Genomic DNA, 22,558 nt, shown 5'->3' on the forward strand with positions numbered 1-22,558 from the left:
TATTGGACTGAATCCAGAGAACTGCAAGAAGAGCTATGTTCAGTAAATGCTCTTCCTGCTTCCTGGTTTCCTGTAGAACCCAACACCATATAATAAGCTGTTCCTGATCAGTGGACCATTGCAAACATTATGAGAAGCAGCACAGAAGAGTCTTTTAGTTTTGCATGACCACCGTATCGCCTACCTTCACAGGGAGCTATTGCCTTAAATGCTTGTGACATTTTAAGTCTTCTAATTCAGTATATTTTGATCTCCTGTCTAGTCCCCTGTTCATGAGGTAACATAAGTAATGCTACTATTCTTATACTGTTGGAACAAGTGAATTGGAAGCATCACACATTTTTAAACAGCTACGTCAAAGTGACTAGATAATTCTAATGCAGGTGCTTAAAATAGTATTAAAATATTTTGGAAAAGGCTAAGATAGAAGAATTTAAAACTAATGAAACAAATTATTGCAGGTCACATTGATATCAAGCTGTAATGAATTTTCAGATATCAAGTTAAGAACAAATGAGAAAAAAATACTGAATACTTTGAATAAAGACAAGAACAGGATAAGCATAAGGTACAAATTGACATACCAGATTATTTTATAATAAAGCATTATTTTAATTAAAGGCTGTTGCTATCCTCATACAGATTTAATCTCGAACTTACTTATTTGTCTTTTTGGCTGTTCAAGGTAGCCGCAAAACTCTCCTCCAGCACCACATTTCAAATGAATCATTTTTCTTCCTGTCAGTATTCTTCATTGTCTAACTTTCACATCCATACATAGTAATGGGGAATACCATAGTTTGGATTATCTTGATCTTGGTCCCCAGAAAGACATCCTTGGCAGGGTATAATGTCCCCCCCCCCACATGCCTCTCCGGAAGTTCATGCAGCAGTCAGAGCTGCAAAATCCATCCCCTGTCCTACGCTCACAGGGGCGAGGTTGAGACGTGACCTGCCTTGGGAAACTGCTCCCTGGGCTGGACCTGAATGACACTCGCAGAGGATCACTGGAGGCTGGAACAGCCATGCTCCTTGGTCTCCCAGATGAGTTGCAACCTGCCTGCAAAAGAAACAGATACATGTGTTGCAAGTGACCCAGCCTGGTCCACGGCCAAGGCCAAGCCTAATCTGCAGTGTTCTGGGAGGGTATCCATGGTTGGAAGCAGCAGCAGCTCCAGTGTCACAGGTGCAGCTCACAACCAGATGATGTATGACCCTCTGGCGAGAAAGTGCTTTCCATTGGGATGGTCTTGTCCTGTGAGGGAGAAAGTCAAGGGGCTGATCATTGTCCAGCAACAGGGAGTTATGAATACTCAGAGAGAATATCTCCTCTGCTGGGAGGGGCCACGACTAAGGGAGTCTGAATAGAGCCCCCAAATGGGTAGCTGGCACCCCCAATGGCTGCATCAAGAGTAGTTTTCTGGGCCACTGTCTCTGTGCAGGCGGGTGCTGCCGCCGCCCCTCCCACTGGTGAGCCTCACCTGCAGAGGTTGGTGTTCGGGAGGGTTCAGGTGGGGGAGCAGCTGGCACAGATCCGCGAGCCAGACTAGCTGCCACTCCAGCTCCTTCATACCTGTCAGTGCTCCCCTGCCCCTTCCCGAGCTGGGACTCCAGTCAGACAACCTGCAAGGGGACTTGGGTGGTTGTTGTTAGTCAGACATTCTGGACTTTGCTCTTCTTCCCTTGAGTGAGTGCAAAGTGCTCCCAATTTTCCACTAAGTCCCCCAAGTGCATTCGTGGTCCACCACCATGAGTACCCACTCTCCTGCCTTGTGCACAAAGTCCCTGCGGCAGGGGGCTGCCGGGCAGAGCCTCTGGCCCCCTTCCTACTTACCTGAGTATTGGCAGTGCAGTCGGAGGTTATATAGGGTGCCTGGGCAGCTGATTGGGCATGAGGAGGGAAGCTCGCCCACCTCCAAAGTGCACACGGATTGGTTCCTGTGGTAGCTGCCATCCTATGCCCTGTTTGGGCCACATGGCTGGGGCTGGGCACCGGGAGGGTGGCTTGAGATTTCCCATTCAGTTGGGTGCCTATGGGCTATGCCTCCTTTTTTCATGACATAACTTGCCGCCACTGCAGGGGGCATTCATGGGCCTGGGGCAGCTTAGGAAGCCTAATAACTTGTCTCTTGCTCTGCCTCCTGCAACACGGGAGCTTGTGCTGCTCTTCTGTGTCCAGCTGGCCGCCAAGCATACCCGCCGGTGGTGACCCAGCGTGGTAGCACGTCTCGGGCAGCTTCCAGCAAAAAAAGGATTACGTCCACATAAGTGCCATTTACACCTGTGCAAGTCTTAGTTCTTTTCCTGTGCGCTTTCCACCCCTTCATTTAGGATTGCATGGTTTGTGTTTCTCTTCAGCTTTATTCTAATTTTTAATATTAGCAATTTATGATCTATACTACAATCAGCTCCTGGTCTTGTTTTAGCAGAGAGAATAGAGTTTCTCCATCTTCTGCTTCCAATTATGTAATCTATTTGGTTCCTGTATTAGCCACCCGGTGACTTCCACATATACAATTGTCTTTTTTGGTTGCCTGAAGCAAGTGCTAGCAATTAAGAGGTCATTGAGTTGCTCTCCTGCTTCATTTTGTGATCCTAGTCCAAATTTTCCAACCATGTTTGATTCTGCTTTGTTTCCTACTTTTGTGTTCCAGTCATCTATGCTTATCAGCATATCTTCTTTAGATGTATGATCAATTTCTTCCTGGACATATGCATAAATTTTTTTGATTTTTTCCTTTTTACCATCTGTAGTTGGGGCATAAACTTGGTTATATTATCAGAGAATTTTTGATTGATATAAATGGTCAGATGTTGCATTGTAGCTCTTGACTGCTTGCGCTATGTCTTGCACCGTTTCTTTTGAGTTTGTTGTCTCCACAGTAAAATATTTCGTGGTTTCCTGACTGAAAATGTCCTCCGTCAGTCCACATTAGTTCACTCACACCCAGGATTGCAATGTTTAAACGTTCCATTTCTTGTTTTACAATTTCTAGCTTACCTGGCTTCATACTTCTCACATTCCATGTTCCTATTATTCCATGTTCATACTTTGGGCATTCCTTTTGCATCTATTCATATCAGCAACTGGATGTCCTTTCAGCTTTAATCCAGTCCCATCATTAAGAACAACAAGACTATTCGTACTTGTTCTTCGCTCTTCCCCAGTGGCCAATTGAATGCCATCCAACCTGGGGGGTCCTGTTTTCCAGCACTATATCTTCTTTCATTTTGGATTGTCTCATCATAGGGTTTTCAAGGTATGAGATTAACAGAGGTGGATTATAGCATTTATCAGAACTAACAGTTGCTACAGACAGCTGAAGGCATCTAACCCATGTGGATAGTGGAATTTTAAAAATAATTCTACTTATTTTGATGGAATTTTCTTCTAGGGACAGGCCTGTACAGCTTGCGACTAACAATGATAAAGGTAGCATACTGGTCATGTATTGCGATCTGTAGGATGCTTGGTATTCCCATTGTCTTTTCAGTTCCAGGTAGAAAGTCAGGCCATGAGGGTTTGGCCCCTAGTGTATTGGTGGATTGTAAGCCCTGCAAGCAATCTAAGAACATTAGTTAAGAATAACTTCAAATATAATGCAACAAAATAATATATGCAATGATAATCATGGGTAATCTGCATGTATTTTCCATGTAGGAAATTAGTCACATTTGAATCCATAAATCTCTTCATTTCCCCTTGGAACTTATACTGCATGTGGTGTTCCAGCCCAAATGAAATCAAATATGGTTTTTCTATGCAGATATCCAATGGATGGAAAAATAAAAACAAGAGAAATGAAGGTGAACTGGTAAGTATTTTGTCCTATTATCATTTTTTACATTGAAGTAAAAGTCCTGGCTGCTGCCATTTAACAGTATGATAAAGATGTTGGTAACTTCATTCTTGGATCCTTTCTTCACACCCTTTATTCTATGGCTTCTGTTCTGACATTTATTTTTTTTCTCAGTAGCACTCCTGAATATCATATTTGTAGTTTGCATTCTAATGTTTTTGACATTTTGAAGAATTCAGTATTTTTTTTTAGTCTTATTCAGGCACAGCTAGGATGCATTCCCATACAAGATTTCACATTGACACAAGACATAGGCAAGATTTTCAGAAATGGCATAAGAATTACAAAATGTATGGTAAAATTTAATTACTATGTTTGAACTATTTAATAATAATTTCTATTCCAAACCTTTGGGGGGCAGCAATTTACATGTTAATTTTTCTTTCTCTCATGTAGGGTTATCTGAATTTCTGGCCACCCAGCAAAACAACTTCCTTGTATTATTAAACTCTTTGATTTTAGCAAAGTGCTTCAGATGTAGACTGTGGGAAAACTCATTGTATGTATCCAAACAACTGGAAAAAATTGGTAAGTATCACAATTAAATATAAAGTATCTTCTGCAATTAAGTTGTATGGGGTTTTTTTTTTCAGACAATTGAAGTAGAATCCAGAGGGTTAACAGAGAAGCTTCTGCATGCTCACCAGAGATTTGTTCTCATTGATACTCTTAACTCTCCAAAAAAGCTACTTTCAATAGAGAGGTGACTTCCTAGAGTAGTCACCAACATACATAAGAAGCAGGGAAAAGGTAGGGGCATCAGTGCATGTGCTGCAGCGCAGGAATTGTTTGGGTTGTGTAAACTTTATGTAAGTAGAACTATTCTTTTAGGAAATAGAATTTAAGAAAAGGAAATCATGACAGTATTTTAAGAGAGAGGTTGGGGAGAGGCCTCTTCATACCTAGTTTAAGAGAAATGTGTGCTCATATTTTATATTTACTTGTCATTTGTGAAGAAGTTAAAGTTTTTAAAGAAATGCTAGTAATAAGAACATATCAACTAACAGCGTGCAATTTTCAACAGGTGTGACATTGTCAAATGTAATGGTGAATGCAGGGCTGACGTCTTTTAAAAAAATTGAAGATACAAATGCAAGGGAACTTGAATTGGTATTTGTTCTTTGAATTTGCCTATTTTATAGTTGTATTAAAAGTACTAATCTATAATACTGATTCATGTTTATTTTGAAATTGCCATTTTCTGTACTAGGCATATAGGTAGTGCTGGGCATCCAGAAGATAGGTCAGGAAGCCAAATAATGAAACCTCAATTTTTACTTTTTAAAAAGACATATATTCTTAGCATTCTGTACAAAGGAAATATACTGTGTCATCTAAGCAATACTTAAAAATGTGGCTAATATGTAGTACAAGCAGGGGGCCTGCGAAGACTTATTGGGGGAATCTTGTTTTCCCCTTCCCCTGATTTCCTTTTTCCATTACCTGAAAGCTCCCCTAACATCTCCCCCTTTCCTGCTTTCTTTGCTTCTTCCCACTCACCTCCCACCCTACCTTTATCTGCTCCCAGTCTTCCAGTTTGTAGAAAGAGATGTCTTGTCTGTTAATGGCGCCAATCTCTAGGCTTAAGTATCTACAGATTTGGCCACATTGAGAATTACATGTATTCCTTATATATAGCCAGCATAATGGGGTATAGTTTTATAGCCACATATAAAAGTGGTTTCCCATGCACATAGCAGGTTCTTGAAATATTGAAGATATCTGTACTAAGGATGTCTGGATTGTAAGGAAAAATAGAGCCCGTAATGAAGAATGGGTGAAATCTACAGCGGGTGTTACAATAAATATTGTTTTACAATTTATTTTTAATTTTTATTATATGCAACAATTAAAATTGACATAATTAGCAGAAGAGGAAAGTAATAATGATGCCAGACCATGGGGTGAGGGAGAATAAGTGGGTAGCATGATCTCATAACAGACTGAATAGGGATGGTTGTTGTTAATCATTTATTTATTTAATATGCATTTTCACTGGGCATAGTGCATTACAAGATCATATGAACTCTGAATCACAGTTGTTTTTAGTGTGAAAACATAGTTGTGATTTAGGTAATTTATGACATTTGGTTATAGGTCAGCTGACAGATACTAGATTGTCCCAAACTTAGCATTTGGGTAGATTCAGAGGAAATGCTAACAATGATAATTTCGTTAACATATTGATAGTATCTTTTGTGAATTGATACTGTGTTTTATTAGGGTGTTTGCAAATTAAAGCAATCTATGAATTAATATGAATTCTCATCTGCAGATTTTGAATAGGCATCCTCCTTTTGGAAATCAAATTAAAGAATCCATAGCTCATCTTCCAAAATATGAACTTACTGTAGAACAGGTAAATTCTTTGTTCCAGTTCCCTGCTTTTGTGATCTTCCCCCATAGTTGTAATGGGAGAAAAACCTTCTAGGAGAACAGCTTATTTCTGTGGAGCCATGAGCAGAAGTAAAGCTGACATCACCAGTACTCTTCTGAAAGCACCTCTATAAGATCTTGTGCAAGGACTTATATAACAGTTCATATAGTGTTATAAAAAATAGAAGAACACCTTTGGATTTAATTTAACTTCTCTTTGCAATATTACAACACAAGGTGCAAAATATTTCCTCTCTGTGCAGAAAACAAGTTTCATTTTCAGAGGGAACCTTTGGATTCCAGCCTTATGTTTCACAAAGATTGGTTATTTAATTTTAAAAACCAAAAAAACCTTTTTCTTACACAATGTTTACAAAGTAACCATGTTTGTTTCCTGAATAAGGCGCTCAAGCGAATCATCTATAGCCTTATGGTGCCTGCATAGGAATCAAGGGCAAAGGGGCCAAAATAGACACCCAAGGTTTTCTTGTTATAAATGAACAAAATAAGCCTAAGAAGTTATTATCTGTTTAAAACTGTGTCTGTACCATTGTCCTTTGCCCTTTCTTCTTTTTTAGTTATCTCTGGATACTCTTTTCATGGTTGTAACATTATAATCACACAAAGGATAGTATAGAAATAATCCAGGAATAAAGGATAATAAAAAAGAATAAAAGGAGCCCTGCTGGATTACATCAGTGGCCCATCTAATCCACTGCTGCTGGGAATGAGCAAAAAGCCCTTCCCTCTGCTATGCAAACTGGCTAAGCTGCTGCTGTTGCTGCTGGGGATGAGAGGTCTCTTCCTCAAGTGCAAGTTGGCCTGCTCTCTTCCTGGGTTCCACTGGGAATGAAAGAAGATCACTTTTGTGGGGTTGCTATCATGAATGGGGTAGGGATCACAAGAGAAAAGCAAGCCAATAGGGGAGCAGGAACTTGGCAGAAGTATGAGGAAAGCCATGCACCAAAGAGACAGCAGAAACCCTTATTTCCTCTCTTTCTCACCCCCACTCCTCCCCCTGCCTTGAGCATGTTTCATATGGGTTTATCTCTCCTTCTGTCTCTGTGCATTTTTATTTCTTCCTCTTACCCCGTGTTTCCTCTGTGTGCTTGTTTTTTTTAAATTCCCAGTCTTGAGTGTACATTTGTGTGTGTAAGAGAGAGAGATTCCCCCTTGAGTTTTTTCATTGTGTTTTTTTAATCCCTCTTTTTCACACACTCACATCTACATAGGCTTCCTGTGAGTGTGTGTTCTCCCCCCCCCCCGGGATTCCTTTGTATGTGTGTGTAATTATGTGTGTGTGAGAGTGAGAGAGATCTCATTATCTTCTTGGGCTTGTCCCCATTATATATGCCAATGCAAACTACTTTTGTGAGGATTTATTGTATAATCTTCATAACAATATATCATGGTGCAGACTTGGTATAAGTTTTTGATATTTATGGTAATGCTGTTAGCAGCTTTATATACAAATGTGGCTTACTTATCCAAAACTGAAATGATATACTAAAAAATATAGTGGGATTTGCATTTGACTAAACAGGATTGGACCATACAGCTGAGACCCTTAATGCACCTAACTGGAACTTTTACTGAAGTTATCATTTTGGAAAGCCTGTGTTACACAGGAAGAGCTTATAGCTCACCAGCAAGCCGCGGGCTTGGTGTCCTGTTGAACAGCACTTCCCAAGACCATTGCCCAAAATGTTTATTTACTTCATTTATGCCCCAATTTTATCCCCAGTGGAACCCTAAAGTGACTTACAACTTTCTCCCCTTCTCCATTTTATCCTGACAACAGCCCTGTGAGGTAGGTTACATTATTAGTATGTGACTGGCTGGGTGGCAGATTAACATTTCAAACCTGGGTGTTCCAGATCCTAATTCAACAGTCTAATCACTATAGTATGTTGGCTCTCATGTTGTAGAGCTTCTATCAGAGTTATGAATACTCTGGCATTTTATCAAAGTTATCAGAGTTATGCATACTCTGGCATTTTGAAGTCACACCCACTTCCTGTGGTAGCCCTTTTGGGGTGGTGCCACAACCCTTTGTAAAAATTCCAATAATGCCTACAGACTCAAAAAAATTGGGGGCCCCCGATCTATCTGAATAGTCAACCACTTGGCATGCTTTAGGAGTTATTCTTTATATGTTTAGTTAATAAATATGTTGTCTTTTGACCCCATCTGGGGCCTCCAAAATAGCTGATAATTTAAAAACAAATTAAAATATTTAAAACTAATGTGCTAACAATAAAAGAAGTAAAAAGCACCACCCATCAGAAAATTAATCCAAAGGCCTTCTGGAACAGAAACAGTTTCAGTTTTGATGCCAGCTCTACAGTCTAGGGCTAGGAGTCCTTTGAGTTGGTTGTGGTAGCTGAAAAGGTGTTCTAACAAGTCTTTGTCTATCAAGGCAGGTTCCTGGTGATGGACAGCTCCATCCATTTATCTTTGTGTTGCTCTGGCCAATTGATATGGGAGGCAATGATCCTTTAGGTACTTTGGACCTAAACTGTTCCAGGGCCGTTTCCAGATGGCTTACCTTCTGCCGCTCCATGCCGCAACGTCGCGGCTCGTGCTGGGGAAAATGCAAAATATTGCATTTTCTCACGCAAGTTTTGCGCAACGTCGCACAAAACTCGCGCGATATTTCGCGTTCGCCCCAGGACAAGCCGCGACGTTGTGGCATGGAGCAGCAGAAGGTAAGCCATCTAGAAACGGCCCAGATGTTAAAGATGAAAGTCCTTTGAATTGTACTCAGAACTGGAAGGCAGCAGCTATTGTGGGAGAGCTCCAGTTTTCTCCAAAAGTGAACCTGCTGACAGGAATAGGCAGTTTGTTGTGTTGTGTATCTAAACACTGCAAATAATGTGGAGAAGTAAACAGTTTAATGAGACTATGTTATCCTAGGAGTGGAAATCGGTGACTTTACCCAGGAGTTCTGCTAATTCTAGTATATATTATATGACATTGTCTATGTACCCCATGAATATCCAGTGAATTCATCTATAAGTGAATTCACCATATAACATGTGAAAAACTAAGGTATATTTTGTTATTTGTTTTCGTAACATTCATTTTTATTTTTCAAGTTGCCAAAATATAGCGAAACAGTAGCTGAAATCTTAGTGTCAGTCATATTAACCAACTTTGAGCAGCTGCAGATAAAGAGAACTGCTCCGGATTATCACCATGTAACTTTAATAATAGGAGATGATGATGATCAGGTGGTTTTTAAGCAAAAGATTACGTAAGTATTTTCAATCATGTTGAATTTTTTTAAATTCTCCATTTGTGTCTATTTAATGTTAGTATATAGATACTTGATCTACTTTGCAGGGATTCTGCTATGCTAAAAATTGGAAATTGGACTAAAAAGGTTGAAGTAAGAAGAGCTGTTAAATCTGAGGAGCTTACCATTAATCTAATCAGTTCTGAATATGGTAAGGTAATTTAAGTGATTATGTCCTCCTAAACCCAGCGCTGCTAATTGCTTAAACTGAGATGCTCTTGCTTTAGGCTGAAATCCCTAGTACTCAGGGATCCAGTTCATTGAATATGGTGGGAATTACTTCAATATAAGCATGATTACAAGCGCTTACTTTACTAAAAGTAAAATAAAAATATTAATTTTGAAGTAAGTGTTGATCTGTATTGCATTATATGTATATACATGAATGTATGTTATTTATTCATTTCCAATTTCATCAGTGCAAAACCTATGTTTCCTGTAGATAAGAAAATGAAACCTATTATTTAAACAGAAGTGCTTATCAAATCTTGGCAGTGAGAATAAATATTTTGATAACTTCTTAAATTGGCTTCCAAACCCACTCATTCACTCCACATTCAACACACACAGTATTTTACTGCAAATGCTATATTTTGGATGATGGCTATTCTGGTAAAGTATATGAAAAATTAAATGAAGCTTTAAGAACAAAAAAAATGTTTCACACAACCTTTTTAGGGGTATAAAATACATTTCATTATGTAGGCCTTCAATATAAAGTTTGTGGAAGTTTGACAGTGGGAAGAAAGAAAATAAAAAGTTAATCAAAAATTTCTTCTGAATGTTGAAACCTGTACTTCAACTTACTTCTAGTACTTCATGTTTAAAATTCATTTCCAGTTATAATTATGCTCGTTATGTTCAACTATTTATGCTTCATGGGGAAATGGGATACATTTGATAAATAATGCAGAAATATTTGTAAAATTGAATACTTGCATTTTTCTGTAAAAGTTGGGCTAGATATTCAGCAAAAATTTAAAGCTGTTTACATTGGACCTAAGAGGTATGGAAACAAAATGTTCAGTACACATGGAAATTTAGAAGATGAATGTTCATCTGATAGCTTGCCAGCAGCAAGGATTAATAAAGGTAAGAGTTCCCAAATCTCTGCTAAGGCTGCTTCTACATGGATGATTTTCTCCGTCCTGCTCCATCCTGGGAGCTTTCACTCAATATTTTCATCAATTCCCTTCCGTATTTCTCTTTCCTTGCTGTATTTTTTCCTGAAAGATTGTACTAAATGCATATTTAGTCACCATAAGGATGGGAAGGTGCTGATTTTCAGATTTCTCCATTCACATCAATGCCATTTTCCAAGACGCCTCATTCTCCCCACCGATTGAGGTCTTTTTGCCTTTTTAAAATCAGTTCCGGGGGGGGGGGTCACCTGGCCACGCCTCTCCCCCCAACCTTGTGCACACTCTGCTTAACTCCCAGTGTCTTCTGGACAGAAAGAAGAAAAGTTGTGGCATCTCAGCAGAGCCATACTTGGCAGGTACTTGGAAGGAAAGAGAAAGCAAGAGCTGAAAAGTAGAAAAGAAAGAGAGGGTCTGGGAGGGGTGTGTATGGAATCTTGAGAAAAATTTGTACCGGTACTGAGAGTTCCACTTGGATGCTTAAAGAGCTGGAGGAAATCTCTGTGTGCTGACCAGCCAGCCTCACCTCCAGCTGGGCTAGGATGAACAGGTGCAATGATGAGCGCTTCTACCTTACCAGTTATCACTAGAAAGTCCTGGCAAGAGCACAGACACAGTGGCCACCTGGCTAGCACCTTTTTATTAAAATTGCAAGAGCTAATGGCACTCTTTAAAAAATAAAAATGATTGCTATATTGCTATAGCCTTCTAAAGCTATAGCAATATAGCAAATACCAAGTTTTTAAAAACCAAGAAGCTTCCCAACAGCATGTGAGCAGAGGGAATGATGGGAGCAAGGGCAGACCTAAGGAAACCATGAGAACCTCCCTTGAGCAGATGCTCTGTTGTCTTGTGTTGATGTAGCTATATTCACGGTGGCAGTGAGCACCCCACAAGGAATCATCTTCTTATAGAAGCAGCCTAAATATTGGGCTGTGTTTTGTTCCTATAATATAAACATGAGACCAGTGTGTTAGCTCAAATAAACAGGGCAAAGATTTATAACACTTCTACTTTTCTATTATGTATGTATGTATGTATGTATGTATGTATGTATGTATGTATGTATGTATTTTGACGATCCAGGATCAGAAATCAAAATCAACATATACATTAAATACATGTCATAAATATATAAAGATATACTAAACACTTTTCTGTTATGTATAAGGACATCTTTACACATTTTTAGTGTATTTTAAAACATATAAAGTGTGGCAAACAAGCATATCTTTGCAAATATGTATTTGATGCAGAATCACTAATCTGAGCGCCATCACTGGGTACAATTTGCTATAGGGTGTTACACCCATATATGCAGTTGTGTAGTGTGTAAATTAATTACTAAGATGTTGAATACAAGGAAAAGAACGTGCAGGTAATCTCATTCTGAATGCACCCCTTTATCTCAGTAGACTAGACCTAGCTCAAAGTTCTTTTATTACAAGATAATCAAACATTTTCAGCATATCTTAGATTGTGGCATAGGGTTGGCACCTCCAGGTTGGGCCTGGAGATCTCATTGAATTACAGCTGATCCCCAGGCTACAGATGTCAGTTTGCCTGGAGAAAATGGCAGTGGTGGAAAATGGTGGACTCTATGACAATATACCCCTCTGAGGCCTCTTTGTGTTTAAAAACCATTCCCAGGCTTCAGCCACAAATCTTCAGGAATTTCCTGTCCTGGAGATGGCAACCCTGCTTCTGGGGTGAGCAAGCTCTTAGAGATTCCTCTGTTGTGGCTCTCTTATTGCTTTTAATTGTTTTAACCCTTTTTTTGGAGAGTCAGGATAAATCATTAAAATGAATAACAAATTAAAAAACAAGAAATCGATATCCTGGTCCTGAATTAAATGTTCTTAATTTAAATGATGCTTAAGAACAGGTTGTTCATCTTCGTTCTTCTGTGCCTCCACACATGGGGACTGCGCAGGCGCAGGCCAGCCGCCGGAGAATAAAGAATTCACATTTCTCCCTAAGTTTGCAATAGGTTTATCACTTTTATGTTAGGTAACTGACTGACATTATAGCAGGCAGTTGTTTCACACATTCACTTTTTAAAATAATAATTGAAATTATTGTGGATGTGGCTGTGCCTATGGAGATGGGGCTACAGCTCAGTTATATAGCATAGCACTGGATGACTTGCCTGCTGTCCGATAGTATCCCTTCCCAGCCTGTCGGAAGCCAACCACGGGATGGTAAGTGATGTAATCCCACCTGGATGCGAGCCAGTATATGGTTCCGCTGCTATCTGGGAGTGAAGCCAAATAAGGGTCCTCAAACTGGTCATGTCCCTGAGTGGGTTCCCCACAAGATCCCTTAAGGGGACCCCCAAAATGGGGTGAGATGGCACTCATGCTGTCTTCCCCTAAATGGATCCAATCCAATGCCCAAAACCACCAACAGAAAAGTTATAATAAAGCAATTAACCAGTAACAGCAGAATTGCCCTGTACCTGTGTGCTCCAACAGAGAAAAAAGGGAGGGTGAGGAAGTCAGAGCAGACTGGGTCCCCAGCATGTCTGTGGGTCATTCCAAACTCCGGCCAGCTCTGCTTCTGCCTCCTCAGGACAGCGTGACAAAAACTGGAAACTGACCAAAAGCCCCTTAATGTGCTGCCCTGGCTGCTCTGGCACAGGTGGAAGAGACAGCTCCCAAGGCTCTCCATGCATTTCTGGGCAGTGAGAATAGCCACTGAGGAAAAGGGGGGAAATGGGGGAGCATCATCCTGCCTCTGCCCCGTGCCATAAACTGGCCCCTGAGTAAGTCTGAGAACTCTCTTGCATGCAGAAGTCCTCAGGTTCAATCGTTGGCATCTGCAGTTTAAAAGGATCAAGTAGTAGGTGACGTGGAAGACCATTGCCTGAAATCCAGATTAGATATTGCCAAACTGAGTGAATAGTATTGACCTTGATAGACCAATAATTAAAGCATATAATCATGTGTTCACATAAATAGCGTAACTTAAGAATGCATAACTGGTGAGTGAGGAGCAAATATCAACAAGCATAATTTCTTTCTTCCACATGAAACCTAAAGAATATCAATAAAAATAACTTTTCTTAAAAACATGTTATTTATTTAGGAGCCACTTGTAACCGAGAGATCCTCAACATAAAATATGGGAACAGAAAATGCAACCATCACTGTAAAAATAAAGAAATATGTGGACATGACTGCTGTGAGTTTCATCCCATTTTGGTAACCTTTGTTTTTGAAGGAATGGCCTACTTACTTATGGAAATGTAATTTTTTAAAAACCCAAGGAAATAATCCAATCTACTCCCTACAGATAGAAATATAGGTAGTTTTTCAAACATGCACCATTAAATGTGAGGGGAGGGGGAGTTGTTGGAAGGAAATCTGCATATGGAACAGGACATACAGGAGAAGGAAAGAAGCATATGAGGGGACAGGATTATCCATGTAGAGCATGTCACTGGGAAAATAATTAGGTCTGTAGCTTCCATAGTATATTGCACTATATTGCTTTTAAACATGAAAACCATATTTGTGAAGTACATAAAGTTTCCTCTTTGTATGAACAGCGTGATGCATGATCCGAATGCATTTATGATTGTATCTGTGTGTATTAGGTAACACATTTTAAATGAAATTTTTATCTTTTTAAGGTAAAATTGGAGTTTCAAAGAAATCTGACTTGAGGAAAGAGTCTAATTTTTCTTCGTATCTTGCTGATTTGAGGAACCGGGATGCTGTATCTGCTGTTCCTCCGGTCAAACGATTAAAGGTATACAACTGCAGGAATACTTTGTTCCTGCACTTTTACTACTAAATTGTGTATTTGCAGATGCATTTTGTTAGTGAAATGTGGGCACACAAGTCAAATCTTTATTGTAAATAAATAGCCAGAGAGGCAAAATAGTATAAAATGATTAAGAATAGTTCTAGAAAAATAGCAGGATAATAGAAATTATCCCATGCATAATTAGTTAGAAGTAATTTTGACTGAAATCATTACAACTTACTTCAAAGCAGATTTCTTTAGAATTGGGGCAAAAGGCTGGAATAAATAGATCAAATTGTGGGGAGGGGGGGAATACAGACTCCCAGAATGTCTATGTATAAAAATAAATATTAAAGGAGGTACATCCAAACACTAAAAGATGGAGTACGTATATGTCAATGAAATTCACATGTGTAGATTGATGATTGAGTAAGTACAACACGTGAATATAATGCATATATAATAATGGAGATATTGATAAATAGCATAGATCAAACATTTTAATACATATTTGAGTTGTGTTAAAAACAAAGCATTGTAAACAAATAACTATTCTAAAAATGTTAACATTCCAAAATCAACCCTAAATACTCCAATAAGACTGTTTTCATATATGTCCTATCCTTATCCTTCCACTCAGTGGAAGGATAAAAACCCAAGGAAATAATCCAGTCTACTCCCTTCACAACATATCTATACAGTGAGGTTGGAGCCAAGGGTAAGGGTAGGACATACAGAAGAATGTAGATGCTAGCTAACAATATAGATAATGATTTACTGAAAATTAGTCAGAATTGTTTTGATCGTGTCACCTTTGAAAATAGTGACATCAATCGTGATATGTGAAATAAATAATAAATAGTGATATATGAAAAAATCTCCTAGATCACAACACTACTTATATTTGGAAGTGTATATATTTATTCATATTTCAATATTTATTTTAATATTTTATTTATTAAAATACTTACACCCCACCTTTACTTTTGGTTAAACTTTGGAGCCTAACTTCTAACTTAAGTGGCTCTTCTGTTGGAGGAAAAGCCACTTAAGATGGAGGAAGTCTCCTTAGGCTGGAGGAAGGCTCCTTGGAGGATGGTTGGCTTGGCTCCAACCTCACTGTATAGATATGTTGTGAATGTCAATGACATATATGAGCTTTGTCTGTTGGTGCCTGAATTGTAATCTTTTTACTGGATTCCTTTAAACATAACTTTCTAGTACTTTGTAGGGTCTCTCCCCCTTCTCTCCCCTGCTTATTTTTTGTTTGGAATTAGTAGATCTAGCTGCCATGGAATTCTTTGGAAATGTGGAGCTTTTCTGTAGCAAATTGATTTAAGTTGTATGGGGTATGCAAAGTTTGACTGAATAGGGAACTGAGATGATGGTAGAGAGGCAATAACTAAATTGATACATGAATACTTGTATGAATATGTGTATGTGGTTATGAGAGAGACAGACAGACAGACAAACAAACAGTAGAATTAATATTTTGACAGAATTAAGACGTCTTGTCTTCATGTTAGCAAATTTGGGATTAAAATATTTTTTAGAAACCTATATTTTTCTTTAATGTTTCATAATGATCAGTCTCCTCTTGATAGAATTAGGCACATATGGATTTGGTACAGCTCTTCTCTTGCTGTAGGACTTTTCTCCCCACAAAGAATGACTTGGAAAATTGGTAATAGGAAATAAAATGTGGTTAACAAACTTACAGTTTATAGCAAGCCTGGACTTGCTGAGATTCTTGCACAGCTCTAAGAAGTCACTGATTAAATTGATTCATTTAATTCATTTTTTTAAGCTGCACATTTTTAATCATATAAAAACACTTCTCATAACATGGGGAAAAAGGGAAGCCAAAGCAAGGTTTCACCTGTCCTTTGACCAGTAGGGCTGCCACCAGTTCTCCAACTAAGTCTTAATACTGAGATTGGGGAACCAAGTCTCAGACTTACCCAGACCCAACCTATGAGACCTCCAAAGCTGAATCCCAGCCAAGACATTTTAACAATAGCAGTAAGCAGATTGGCCATCTTATTAGATTGAAGCCAATAATGAGTTATCACCATACAAATAAAACATATATAGTCTTTATTAAGCAATAATTAAAGTATACAAGCTAGAATGCGTGTGCATAAAAAATAAAATAAGAAAGCCAAAAATCCAGAACTCTAAATGTACCTGATAAAAAGATCAGTAGCAGGCAAAACACTAATGTGATTTCCAAAGGTATAGCGAGGTCAAAGATAGAGCCAACCCTTATCTCTCCCAGTTGAAGATCATAGCAGCCATGTCCCAGCTCACTGCAAGGCACTGTGGAGCAATCAGTAGTCATATCCAGGGCTATCACAAGAATAAAAAAGTTAGATGGGATCAACTTTTATTCCGCTTTGCCAACAGCGAGGGCAGACAAATTAACAAATCACAGTTAAGCAATCATGCCAACTTCCTAGTGCCAGACTCAACTGGGGCCTTAATTTGCGGGCTGCAGGGAACAGGTGCAGTGCAGGACAGCCGCCATCTTGTATGGGCCTGGGCGGGCTCCCTCATGATCGCACAGGAGCCAGTCAGTTCAAATTTCCCAGCCAACCAATTGGTGAAGGGCTGGCCAGGCCCTGGGGGGGCGGGGTGCTCTGTGAGCGGATCTGGAGAGCTCAGTCTCCAGTCAGATCTGTTGGCAGGGTTTAAATTGCTGGGCTTCCGGCACAATTGTTTTCAGGCAACATCCCACCCATCCCTTCCTCAGCCTGGGTTCTGGGGCATCAGTGCCATTAGTGGCATGCATGCAGTTGGCTGTTTCATGGGTTGTAGTGTGCAGTTTCTGTAATAACTGAGTCCAATTTTGTCACAACATTAGGGCTGGCAGTTTGAACATTTGGCACAGATTCAGGTGGCAGGGGATCTACACTGAGGCTTATGCCCATGTGGAATCCCATTAGCTGTCACCCTATGGTGCCCCCCCCCAGCATGTTGATTGAGGGGGTCATTGGCTGGCAAGCAAGTCAGGTAATGCTTCGGTTTGTGCCCCATGCTGCACCAAGACTCCCAAGCTGTAATCAATAAAGTTGTGGCCTTTTAAGTCCACTTGATGTCTCTGTGCCTTTGCCCTGCCCCCCTTGAGCTGGCCCCGCAAGGTATGAAATTCTGCAGCAGCTGCAAGCCTCATCCTCATGACTCATCCTCCCTTTAGAATCCAGGCTGAACCCAGTTAAGATAATTAAAAGGAATGTTTCTTTAACCTTGAGGGCTAAAACTTTTCAATTAAATTCTGGACTCCCTCTGAGTGACAAGAGAACTTGCATCTGGGGTAAATTAACAGCATCGAGATGTATCTGTAAGAATGCAGGCATACTTTTTAGTATGAACAGTTACCCAGAAAACATTGGGGGCAAGGGGAACTTGGTCAGTTAAACAGTGGCTTCTTACTAAAAAGTTAAGCTGAAAGCAGTCCAAATCCTTCACAATGTTGTTTATATGTAACTTTTCCATTCCTGACAAAGTGCCAGAATTAATCATTTTTGAGTTTGATTTCTATATACATACCAAACTTATTTCATCATATGTGTGCATTGTAATAATCTGTAATTTATCTGTCTTTTAGATGCATCTGTCAGATAAATCTCAGAATGTGCAGCTTAAACAATTTGGTTATACTCCTAAATCATTACTTCCAAGATTGCCAAGGTACAGTACTACCAAAACAATGGCAATTACTTATCATCCAATTTTCTTGTTACCTCTGGTTTCAACATAGGTGATCTTGTTTTTAATATAAAATTAGTTTTAATTTGGAACTTTCTGGTGATGATGTTCATTTTAATGAAGGTCAGAATATACACCACATTTGGAACGTCCATTATTAGATGAGGGAAACAAACCTGATGTTCTTGGAAGAGTTCAGCTGCAAGCTGAAGGTTTCAAGGATACTGGTAAGTTGCTAATGATATTTGAGGTTTATTCCCCCTGGACTCAGTCAAACTGAAATTAACTGATTTTAAGCCTTTTTGATTTTAGTTGGAGAATTGAATCAGTGAGTGACTTATGTTAAAATGAAGGGTATTATTGCTCTGTCATCCATAGCCTCCATCATTCCCCCCAACTGTAGTATCTGGAACATCCCCTGTTGATGTTGATGATGGGGAGGAAACTTCAGTACTCTGGTGATCATGCCAAGTGTACACTTACCAGCACCACTCAGGACAATTTAACCAAGCCTGCAACATATCTTACAAACAAGTGGCCTCAAAATCATGATCTGAAATATTTTTTTCCTCCTTAGCATCTTGCCTGTTGAAGAGCTGTGCAGAACTTGGAAGCTTGAACACTGTTTTGTTCTGTTTCCATCAAACTTGCTAAAAGATATTGCGTGATTTTTATTTTTTATTCAATAATAAATTCACAGTAACTAGACACCCAGCTCACAACAGTTTGTGATATATTTCAGTATGCTAAACTTCTCCTAATTTTAGGATCACTCTCTTAATCAGTCTTGTGTATCTGAATGTTTAAGATTAATGATGGATAACTGAACAATCCATAAAATCCAAATGCTGTTTAGGTGTGGAGTATGGATGTGCACTTCAGGTTTCCAATTTGCGTGTTTAACCCAATTCAGATCCAATTTGGAAAGATTCGGGATTCCCGAATCAGCCCAAGCATTGCTGAGCCATTTCAGGAATCCTGAAGCAAAGCTTTCTGAAGCGATTTGTATTGCTTTGGGAAACTTCCAGCAAAGCAGCAGTAGCCACACCCGCAGCACATTTCTAGCTTTTTGCGTTGCAAACAGCAGGAAAAGTGCTGCTTGCTTTCAAACTTCCTGCCCCACCACTTTTTTCCCCAATGGTAGGGGGAGGAGGGTTTCCCAAAGCGGGAAACCCAAATCTTTTTCAGGTTTACACCCTTAGTGTGGAGTAAAGTGGCTCACATTTAAAATAATGCCACTTCCTGTTAAAATACTGGGTGCCTATCCCCAAAAACTATGTTGAGAAAACAATAGATAGCACTTTCTTCTAGTTTGTGCTAAACAAATTCCCTAGTTTTTTATGATAGTTTTAAAAAGTCATTTAATTGTTTCACCTGTATTATGCTCAATTATAGGTTTCTGTGTTAGCAAGCAACCTGCAACTTTAAATGAAAAGAGACATCAGAAAATAATTTCAAACAATGATTTCAAAAAATCTTTAATGAATAACTTGACTGATGCAGATAAAAGCAACACTCTGTTTTCAGAACCTTTGAACGTGAATTTTGAATTAGGAGATGAGGTTTGGGATGATTATGATGATGAGAGTTTAGTACATGCCAGCCATTTTACTGATGATATAGAGAATTCAGGTAAAGCAGCCTGCTTGTAATATACACTGTTTCTAGAAAACCATTTCTGTTATATGTGCAGAATTCGCAGTTCCAGCATCTGCAGAAAAGCTCTTCCCAAACCCACTGTACAAAAGACACAAAAGGCTCTTTGAACCACTTTTGAATCTGGGGAGGATAAAGCACAGTTTCTGCAGCTTAATGTAATTTGGTTGTGCCCACTCATAAAGAAGATGACTATTTGAACTGGGGTTGAAATCCTCAGGCCCTTGTAACAATGAAGCCTGTTTTAGCTACTGCTCTCCCTTTCTGAATTAACTATTGAATTTATGGATATAAACGAGTAGAAATTGGATCCCATGAGTTTGATACTGATAAAGAAACAACTTAGGTTCAACTCTGATTGCCTAACTTTTGTGTGGATTGTATGTGGTAGATTTAAAAGAATACTAAAACCTTAACGGGTATATTTAAGAACATGTTTGAAATGTATTTGGATTCCTCTAAACTCTTGCAAGATGTTTTGGTTTTTTTTAAAATATTTTAGAACCTTCTCATCTGGGATCTATAAACGCATACCTTCAGAGCTCAGGAAAAACTAAATCCCTTTTCCGTGATACACAGAGGAAATACCCAGGTGCGCATTTGAAAAGGTAAATATAATGTAGTGATAGTACATACAAACCATGCATTGTATATTCTACGTGGCTGATATTTCACCTGCATGTTGGAAAGCTCATTGCTGGAACAGTAGGCATTTAAAACTTTGAGTGTTAATAGAATTATTTTATATTAGGTTTAATATAAGGAAGTAAAAAGAAAAATCCTAAAAGTTGAGGAAGTACTAAATTTTGAAGAAATGAGATAGTTCATGTGACAACAACCATACTTGGATTGAGTAAAATAAGTGCTGTATACATGTACTAATATGTATATGTATACAGTGCTTATTCTTCTTGTTCCTGGTAGAGTCCTGGCAGGGTTCCCCCTCTAAAAATTAGGTTTTTCTAAAATGTTAACAGGGTTCATCCTAATTGACACCAAAGGCAACAGACACTGCAGAATAACAACAAGAACAATATTCGATTTATATACTGCCCTTCTGGACAACTTAACACTCATTCAGACCAGTTTACAAAGTGTGCTGTTATTATCCTCACAACAGTCACCCTGTAAGGTGGGTGGAGCTTAAAGAACTCTGAGAGAGCTGTGAATGACTCAAGGTCACCTAGCTGGCTTCAAGAGAAGGAATGGAGAATCAAACCCAGTTCTCCAAATTAGTCCTGCTGCTCTTAACCACTACACCAAATTGGCTCTGTTGAACTTATTAATATGAATGTCATTACCAGTGCTTAATACTGCCAGATTTGTTGTAATCCAACCTGTGGACTGCTGTATTTGAAAATGGAAAAGCCTGCCCTGGAAGGCCTGCAGTCGTAGAGCCCATTCAAAGTACAACTTGATAGAAAACAACCCATAGACTTCCATTACTCCAGATGCTGAGACAATTCAGACAAGTAATTCAGTGAAGAATTTGAACCCACTGCTACATAAATTTATCAGCTGTCAGAGAATTTTCTTTCCCCATAAATTCTCATCTAAGGCCAGGATAGTTAGAAGACCTCTGAAGGTGTGAGCCTTGTTCTTATTGAAGCAATGATTGCTATTTTGGATTGTTCTTGGTCATGCAGACTTTTCCTTTATATCTGCCACCTGTTAACTCACTAACTAACCTAAGATGCAGCTTGAAAATACCTTCCTTTTGCTGACACTGGGAAGTATTTTGTCCTCTCAAGGGTTTATACACTGTGTCAAACAACTCAGGTTTCCTGACGTTAGTTCAAAACTGTTTTCCCTTTACAACAGACCTGGGGTCCCCCCAACCACCGAGCCAGCTCCACCTTTAGACACTGGGCAGGTTCTTCTTCTTCTCCCAAGAAGATATAACTCTTCTTCACTTGGCTTGAATGGGAGTCTCCACTTACTACCCAATCACTCTTTGCCAAAAACACCTCCCCCACCCAGTTCTATTGTGGCTGTGTAAACAGGTGCTAACTTTTAAACTTGAAACTCTCTACTAGAATTCTTCCTCAAGACAATGATATTACAGTAAGGGCAAAACATTACTTTTCCCTCACCCCAAAGGAGGAACCTGTCTGACCTTTCTTTTCAAACTCGTACACACAATCTTTTCAAAATCCTGTCCTCAACCTACTGTCATCCTGAAGGCTGGTTCTGACTGGTCAACCAAAGAGAAGGGAGCAGCCTGTCAATCAAGCTCTCATTCCAGGCAATTGTTAACTCCTTCCCTTCCAGCACTCTGGTTGCTGCACTTAGGAAACCTTTAAAGTGCATTATGTCACGCAGCCCAACTGATGCTTTAAAACCACTTGAACATTGGCTCCGTTAAGGCCAGTTCACACAACTACTTAAAGTGGTTAACTGCACTGTGGTAGCCATCAAGATCTATAAATATTTCTTGAACCCTAGAAGGACTGAAAGATATATCTCTGTACAGTCGTGTATGAAATGTACCTCATATGTTCAAACTTTCCTTGGAGATTCGGAATGTTTTAAAAAGATTAATAATGATAAAAGGCTGTACAGAATATTCTTCTATTCTTAATTCTGTGCTTTAGAAGAAGATTTGCATATTCAAGAAATGTCCCTAGACACCTGAGCTGTGCATGTGCCAGCATTGTGAAATCTGTCATGCAGGGTCCACATTGCCTCTATGGCTAAATAAAGGACCAGAACTTTGTATGGTTTTGATCTCCTCAGTTAATGTACTGAACATCTTAAATGTTCAGGAATAG

At 39.2% G+C, this 22,558-nt stretch overlaps 1 protein-coding gene across 1 annotated transcript in view; it reads left to right on the plus strand.

The window, feature by feature from the left end:
* HFM1 (helicase for meiosis 1) overlaps positions 1-22,558 on the plus strand; it is a 98,079-nt gene that overhangs the window by 62,344 nt on the left and 13,177 nt on the right. Inside the window, exons 21-35 of the mRNA XM_054980361.1 lie at positions 462-568; positions 3,768-3,815; positions 4,053-4,150; positions 4,257-4,388; positions 4,885-4,970; positions 6,136-6,219; positions 9,335-9,492; positions 9,582-9,685; positions 10,489-10,626; positions 13,761-13,856; positions 14,308-14,426; positions 18,031-18,113; positions 18,255-18,358; positions 19,527-19,763; positions 20,290-20,395. Coding sequence (XP_054836336.1) covers positions 462-568; positions 3,768-3,815; positions 4,053-4,150; positions 4,257-4,388; positions 4,885-4,970; positions 6,136-6,219; positions 9,335-9,492; positions 9,582-9,685; positions 10,489-10,626; positions 13,761-13,856; positions 14,308-14,426; positions 18,031-18,113; positions 18,255-18,358; positions 19,527-19,763; positions 20,290-20,395 — 1,700 coding nt within the window. The remainder of the gene's footprint in view (positions 1-461; positions 569-3,767; positions 3,816-4,052; positions 4,151-4,256; positions 4,389-4,884; positions 4,971-6,135; positions 6,220-9,334; positions 9,493-9,581; positions 9,686-10,488; positions 10,627-13,760; positions 13,857-14,307; positions 14,427-18,030; positions 18,114-18,254; positions 18,359-19,526; positions 19,764-20,289; positions 20,396-22,558) is intronic.

The sequence above is a fragment of the Eublepharis macularius genome, chromosome 5 (assembly GCF_028583425.1).
Source record: "Eublepharis macularius isolate TG4126 chromosome 5, MPM_Emac_v1.0, whole genome shotgun sequence".
Classification (NCBI taxonomy): domain Eukaryota; kingdom Metazoa; phylum Chordata; class Lepidosauria; order Squamata; family Eublepharidae; genus Eublepharis; species Eublepharis macularius.